Raw genomic sequence first — 7,793 nt, 5'->3', positions numbered from 1 at the left:
TTTCCGGCAATCAGATTTTAGCGCCTGAAATTCGCAAACAGCCGTCCCAAAAGCCGAGTATAGTTGTAATCACTTTTGAAATTTCAAATTTCAATTCGATTCTCGCCGCAGCATCGATGTCCGATGGTTTGCTGCCGTCACGCCTCCAAGTTGAGCACTCAAAATTTATGTTCCCATCCATAGATCATCACGGAATGACACTTGGACAGGGGCAGTTGTTGTTGTCCTATTTGTGGGTGTGTGTATGTGTGTGTGTGGCTGTGGTGAGTCCTTTTGGGAATCGGATAGCCTGACATTCCACGGAGCGATAAAGGATTGGTGTAGGGATTGCTTCGCATATATAATATAACTTGTTTTTGGTTTGAAAACAACATAGATGGTTACGAGTGGGAAAATTCTCAGTTATCATATTTGTTGAAACTAGGCTTGAGTTTATAAAATTATATGCAAATATCTAAATTAATTTCATTTTTACAGACTAAAATTTAAATATAATATGTATACTGGGTCACTATTACTCATTATGCAAATTATTATTCAGAATGCTTTTCAGGTTTCATCAATACTGTATCATTTTGTATTATTTATTATTTCTTGAATTTATACAATTTTGAACTTGTTTATTATTATTTCCTTCAAATAAATAAATTGAGCATTTAATCACATATATAACTATACTTTTAAAATTAACCACCACAAAATGAATCAGTAAAATTCAAATAAATTATTTCAAATAGATTTATAGAAAATATTAGCTAACAACAATCACAGTGTGTACAAGATTTTATTATAAAATTTTGTATATTAAAAGAATTGAGTTTATTTTTTTAGTTAAATGAAAATTATATCAAGCCATTTAAAGTAAATATTTACAAAACAAATATTCCTGGCCTGCATGCGAATGCAACCTCTATGGGGTAACCTGAGCAATTCCAATCCAATTGCGGTTCTCTGCGGTGCATCCCGGTGCATCTGAATGCGTCTTGGTCATCAGAAAAGAACCCACGGTTGACTGCCAGAGATTGCGAGACTTGTCAGTCATTCGAGTGACCTTTTCGATTCGTTCACCTTGGCATCCACAACGATGCACTTTCGGCTTGGAAAAACGTCAAAAATGGTATTTGCAACCAGGCCATGTTCCGGATTCTTTGCTGATTTTAATTAAATTCAAAATTGACACCGCGTCAGTGGATCTGCTTTCTAAACTTAATGAATAAATAGTGAATGCAAGCACATACAATAATGCATTATTATTAATGCGGTTTACGTGTGGCATGTATCAACTCATTTAATTAAACAAGTGGCTAAACGATGCTAGTGATGATTGTTATTGGAACAATATCAATATCATACAATAATGCGCACAATGCAAACATCGTACGACAGACAAAAACATATCATATAAAACACAATGCAAATTAGTCTATTAGCAATTTTCCCTCTTCGACCAGGCATATACAAATTTTTGGCAACCATTAACGAACGTTTTTACTTGTTTGAAATGCAACCACTTTTTTGATGTATTGTTTTCAGGCATACATCAATAAATATGAAAGCAAAATTCAATTACCTTTTTAAAACGGATTGGCTAGTGATTGAGCTGCACATGAAAATAACAGTACTAATTTAATTAAGAGAGTGCTTTTAATCTAGAACATCGACTAGTTTATTTCAATGTTTGGAAAAGTATTCTTAGTTTTGGACTGAACTGAATGATGACTGAGAAAAATGATAACCACCCATCAAGGATTTTTCAAATTGATTAATGGGGTCAGCTGAAAATAACGAATGCTGTGTAACAAAATCGGAGAGCAGAAACGTCTAAACCAGAAACCAATCACTTATCATTTGTTGCAGCTCGAGAAAGTGTTGCTCACTAATTGAATGTCATCAGGGCCATCGACAACGTCAATTTGAAATTGTATTAAAATCATTTTACTCTTTATACTCTTTTCACTATTTTCCATAGCCCAGGGAATGAGCTTCTTTTCAAGGAGCAAAGTAATGGGTTTTAGATCTGACTAGCAAAATGTGCGTAAACAGCATAAAACTCGCCTTTTCTTTCTTTTCATTTGACATTTTTACACTTCTAGTTAAACAATTTGCAGTAGCAGCAAAGTTGCAAATGACAAGAAGTTTATTAAAAGTAGAAAAAAGGACCCAGAAAGCTAAAAGAAAAGATGAAGAAAAGGCAGTTGCAATAAAGGGATTCGATTTATTAACGAGATCAGTAAGGGTCGTTTAAGCTTTGGATTCAAATTCTTATTCAAGATCTAAATCAATGAATATTTAAAAAAAGTGATATCAAAATAATTTAAATATAACAGCTAAGTAAATTATTTAATTTGGACTTATGCTCTGTTCAATATAAACAGATATTCAAAATAACTTTTAGTTTATAAAATCTATACCATTAAAAGCAATTTCGTAATATTTTAAATTGGAATAAGCAGCTGGTTAAAAAACTTATGCAGTTTAAATAAAAAAAATGTCCTTGGTTAAGCGCCTCAAAGTAATAAATTAAGCTTTGAGAACATAATCATAATTATTTGAACATAAATCATAGCTCAGACTTTAAGCGGAACGTGATTCTTGTGCTGTCAAAAATCTCGCCTACTCCTCGAAAGTCTGCAGCATTTTCGGTTTGTTGGCAGCAACTCCAGCAGCCAGACACCAAGAAACTGCGCCATTTGTGTTAACAACACTGACACTGAAACCGAAAGCCAAAAATGCAAAAATAAAAAAAGAAAAGAAAAGAAAAGCAAGGCAGACGGCAACAAAGAAAGGCAACTCCAGAGACGTTTTACTTATAATGAAGTTCATTTACTCTGTGCGAAAATAAAAAGGGCACACAAACGATTTAGTTTCATGTTCCGTTGGCTGGCGGAAGGAAAAGAAAGGAGTGCAAGTACTGCTGCAATGTCTTCGCGGCCATTGCTGATGCTTTTGTTTTAGCTGTTGTTGTTTGCAAGATTAATATGCTGCCGTTTTCCACTACTTATGCTGCCTTTCAGGACCAGGCCAGCACGTCCTGTCAGGACTTACACACGAAACACTGTACAGTGGTTGCCGGGAAATGGGAAATTCGGAAATTACATTTCTCAGAAATCAACAGTCAAGTCAAAGAAATTTTGAAGTACCTTTTCCCACGCCAGGCATAACATTTAATGCGCCTTCACGTCGTTTGTGGCTAATTATCTCAGTTTTGCTTAGTTACGTTCCATCAAAAATTCATTAGAATTTTGGATAGGGTGGTTAAAAAATACCTATAAATAAATTGAAGAATTAATTACAATTTTTTATTTACGGAGTTCTTTTTTTTTATTAAAGATCATTTAATAGAACATAGAAATGTTAATTTAATTGCAAAGCAAGCTTGAAATTTTGAATAAAAATTTGTAGAAATCACATTTTTTAAAGTTACATTTTAAATCAATTGCCAAAATAAGGTTGGTATAAAGTTTTTCTAAAAAAATTGTATTGTAGAATTATTAGATGAAGATTTCTTCATTTGATGTTAGCAATCAAACATGAATTTTGTTTTTCTTGGCAGTGTATCTTCGTATCTTTCGAAACTTGTGTGTGCTCTCTAGTTTAATGAGTGTGCGTGTGTTTGCGCCGGTGTGTGTTTGCACAATGCGTGTGTTGAAAGCTTAAGTCACGAGAGCAGATGCTTTGGCGAAAGGCAGGCAACGAAATACTTTGCCAACGAAAATATTATACAACTACTTTAAAGGGGGGATTTATTGTGCTCCCTGCGTTTGCCTTTGCCAATGCATCGCTCCTTGTAGTCGCGGACTTCTTGCGCTCACTGTGTGCTCACCGAGACGCAATGATGCCGAAATGCAGCACTCAACTTGAGCTTCTGTCGCTCCTTCAAAGATCCCGGCAACGAGGCGAAAATCCTAACTGGTAACTCCCCCGGCGAAAATAAGCAGGAAATAGGGCAAAGGACTAGGACTGCCTTCTGGAATTTTCATTTGCATCTTTTGGCGCTGCCATAACTGCTGCCTGTATGCAGTTACACATCACACTTTAGTTGCTCCTCCAAGTGCCACTTTCCTCCGGCGCACAGTTTGTCTTTTCATTAGTTTCGGGTTTTAGTGTTATCTTCTGTGTCTGCCCCAAAACGAAACTCGGTTGGCTAACTTCCCAGTTGAACTTCAGCATTAAGCTTGACCTTTTGATGGCCTTTCGCTGCAAACTTTTCATTCGCTTTGTGAGGCCATCTCAGTTAATTATTTCTAGTTGAATGGTTCAGTTCTAATTAGGCTTAAGAAAAAGATTTCATTGGCTATGAATATTTAAGTGGAATTTTAGTATGCAGAAAACTTTATTCTTTATATTTCAGCCATTTTAATAAGAATAAATAGTCAAAGTGAATCATTATCTAGTCTATTTGAAATTAAATAAATTCTTTTCCCCATAAAAATTTCTATTGAAGGGTTAATCCGCTATTTAATATTTTTACAGAATTTCGGAAAAGAGAATATAAAGCTTTTTGGCTTTAAGAAGAACAAATTAAACTATTTTATCCAGCCTATATTGTTTTTTAAAGATGGTATATTTATTCAGAAAGTATATTAAACAAATATGTAAGAATATTGGTTTAAAAGTTATAATTTCATACATGTGAGATCCAAAACAGTATTTTATTTGATTGTTTATAATACAAAATACTTGTTCACTACTTATTTGAGTCCCCTCCTTGCCCGACTGCCCTCGTTGTGCCGCAAATTGGTCAGCATCCGTCGATGTGACTCCATGTGGGGATCCCTAAGCTGAAGGGCGAAACAAACCGGGGTGATGATGTCGTCCACATGGGGAACCTTCGATGCACTGGGCATTCTCCGCAGGCCGGTCCACACACTTTGGCGGGCGGTGGCATCCTCGGTGGGTTGCTGGGCAACCGCCACCTCGAAGGATCCATCCTGCGGAGGACCTTTGTCATTGATCCTTAGCTGGAGCTTAACCCTCGGCTGGATGGCCCTCAGAGCTTCTGCCAGCGAAGAATGGAGGTGCAGAGCATGTTTCCTATAAGTGTGGCGATAGCGACAGTGTTCGATATAGAGCACCGGCTGGTGTGGATCCAGTGGCCTCTTGTCGGGCATCTCGACGGACGGTTGGACACACAAACAGGTGGGAATCTTGGACAGACTACGACCTCCGACGCACAGCAGTCATCGCAGGGAGTGGGGATGTTCCTGGTCGAGGGGTGAATCTGAGGCTCAGAGGCTTGACACAATTCTCCTGGGCAGCTCCAACCCTCCAGCTTATCGGCGACCAGAGAACCTGGTTGTTGGAGGTTATGGGGGCACCTCATAAATCAAATAAAAGAGCGTATCTGACAAATAAATCTTCGAGGGCGAAACAGGCTCGGAAAAAAGAACATGCAAATGCGCATGAAATATGCAAAAGCCGCAAGCCTTAAAATGAATAAAAAAATTAAATCAACCAACATAGATATACAGTGGTCAGTTGAAAATTAAAACAGGAAAAGTAATCTAATTTTTGGCTTCCAAAAATTTTAAATGTGTTTCAGAGCTTAGATGAGTTTAAACAGACAAAATAAATGAAAACACTTAATATAATTATTTAAATTACAACACTTTTAAATGGCTTTAAATTTTAGCTGCTATTAAAAATATGAATTTCGTAAAAAAACGTAACATAAACTTTAAACTTAAAACATTTAAGCTTAGAGTATTTAGGTTCACAGAAAATGTAAAATTATATTTACTGAATAATTTGAAACTGTTCTTTATGAATTTATTAATTTTTACTACAAATGGGAAAATTATTTATTAAAATAAGTACTTATTTGTCAAATGTCCTGAAAATTGGTCAGTAATTACTGTACGTCTAGTTTATTGTCCAGTTTTTGCTGACATATTAACCTGCGGCGACTTGAAAAGAAGAAATCAGGAACATTTTTTTCTGCAAAATTTATGAAGCTAAAGAGTAAAAAGCAGAGGATGCCAAAGGCACAGACACGGCCAAATAGGATGCTCTCTGTATAGAAGGGAAGCCAAATGAAAAAAGGAAAATGTATATTTTAATAAACCGAATACAAAGCTGAGTAGCGAGAGTCCAGCGCCTCATTTTCCAGCACCACCCATCGAGCGTCGAGCCAGCGGCAAGGTTAGCCAGTTCATTCATTTGGTTTTATTCACAGTTATTGAAAGTAGAGCAGCGCGCTGTTCTCGAACAATATGAAAATAAATAAAAGTAAGACCAAGTCGTGCGCTGCAGTGTTAACCAAGGGTTAGAGGTCGGAACGTGAACCACAGACCACGACTGACGACTGTCGACGGTTGACAGACGACGAATGCGAATGCGAATACGAATCCGAATCACGCCGGAAATCCAAGGGAAAATATTTTCAACCGAATCTTGGGGCTTGGGGCGGCTGTGACGATGGCTTGCTGCTGTTCCCTCTGATTGGATCAACCTACTTAGTTTGTGTTGGCAAAGAGGACCCAACAAGCAGTCGCAAATAGTCATGGGAATGCTCTCGACTTTCGCTTTAAGTTGCCAGGTAGTTTATCGCAAACATTTGCTTTCGCCTTTCAGTTCAGGCTTAATAAAAGAAATTTAAACTCAAGCCGAGTTTATTTGACTGTTGGAACTCGTATTTTTTAAAGGGTTCCAAAAAGGTCGATTGCTGTCCCATTGGAAGGCAATTTTATTTGTTAAATTTGGTGCTTTACAGCGTTCAAGGGTTGAAATAGACAGCGCATTTATGGGTGAGTGGAGCGCTGCCTTAGATTCAATAACATTTTATTTCATTTTATTAATTAAACACATACCTTATTAATTAAACACATACCTTTTCTGTTTTATTAAAAAATAAGCACTTTTAGAATACAATAATAAGACTGGGGTTGTAATTGTACTAATCCAAAGATATGTTGAAGATATACAACTAATAAGAATCACAAATATCTTCGTTTAATGTCAAGCAAGAATTTCCTTTCAAAATAACTCCGAAAAATTGATTCCATTTAAAGTAAAAACATGGATTGGTTTGAAAGAATTTGTGCTGAAAGTCGATCAAAGTTTTTCACAACTCAACAAGCAATAAACAATAAAATTCAGCAAAAATCAAGCGATGATCTCATGAGTGCAGATGAGTGCTACAGTCTTATAAAAAAAAGTATTAAGCCTAGAGAATTAATAGGCCAAGAAGATTTATGGAAAATTCCTATACTTCTTGTCTGTTTTGGCTGCATTCTGGTTATATTAATGGCGTTCTGCTTCGTTTTTCAGTGCTTGTTGAGAAGAGTAAATGATTCAAGACTTTCTAACCAGTTCGAAATTGATATTTGCAATGTCGAAAAATCGAAAAACAATTCAAGAATGCACAAAGCCAGCCAAAGCGAACGACCACCAAACGATAGTTGCTGTTCCTGTTTAAAAGTCAAGTAAAACATGATAAGGCTTTTAATCGAATATTTTTTGTTAAATTTTTGTTACAATAAATACAAATTAAAAATATATATAAAATTACCCAAAAATTTGTACTCATAATATTTTCTTTTAAGAACTCTTTACGAATTTATATACAAACAAATTGAGTAAATTGGTTGAAATCAATTTGACGATAATCTGTAAAGGTCTTTAGTACGCAGAAGTCTCATCAATTGAAATTAATATTTTCTTTGATGGGATTATTTGGATTATTGAAAAAGTGTCAGCAAATTGTATTTACTTAAAGGAGCCGCATGGATATTTAAAATATATAGCTAAGATTTGTGCAACTGATATTTTCCGCTGCCGCATTTATAACGATA

The 7,793-nt window shown here is 35.9% G+C and overlaps 2 protein-coding genes across 2 annotated transcripts; one reads left to right on the top strand and one right to left on the bottom strand.

Annotated features, from left to right (window-relative positions):
• Window positions 1–4,527: 4,527 nt before the first annotated feature.
• LOC108052731 (selenoprotein BthD) lies at window positions 4,528–5,255 on the bottom strand. The gene has a single exon (XM_017135197.2). It carries the CDS (start codon window positions 5,109–5,111, stop codon window positions 4,692–4,694), a length of 420 nt encoding a protein of 139 aa, XP_016990686.1. The 5' UTR covers window positions 5,112–5,255; the 3' UTR covers window positions 4,528–4,691.
• Window positions 5,256–7,017: 1,762 nt separating this feature from the next.
• Window positions 7,018–7,428, top strand: LOC108038098. Its single transcript, XM_017114813.2, has one exon. The coding sequence runs from the start codon at window positions 7,018–7,020 to the stop codon at window positions 7,426–7,428; it is 411 nt and encodes a 136-aa protein (XP_016970302.2).
• The last annotated feature ends 365 nt before the right edge of the window (window positions 7,429–7,793 follow it).

This window comes from Drosophila rhopaloa, unplaced genomic scaffold (assembly GCF_018152115.1).
Source record: "Drosophila rhopaloa isolate 14029-0021.01 unplaced genomic scaffold, ASM1815211v1 contig_2, whole genome shotgun sequence".
Taxonomy (NCBI): domain Eukaryota; kingdom Metazoa; phylum Arthropoda; class Insecta; order Diptera; family Drosophilidae; genus Drosophila; species Drosophila rhopaloa.
This window is presented reverse-complemented; position numbering and strand designations above follow the sequence as displayed.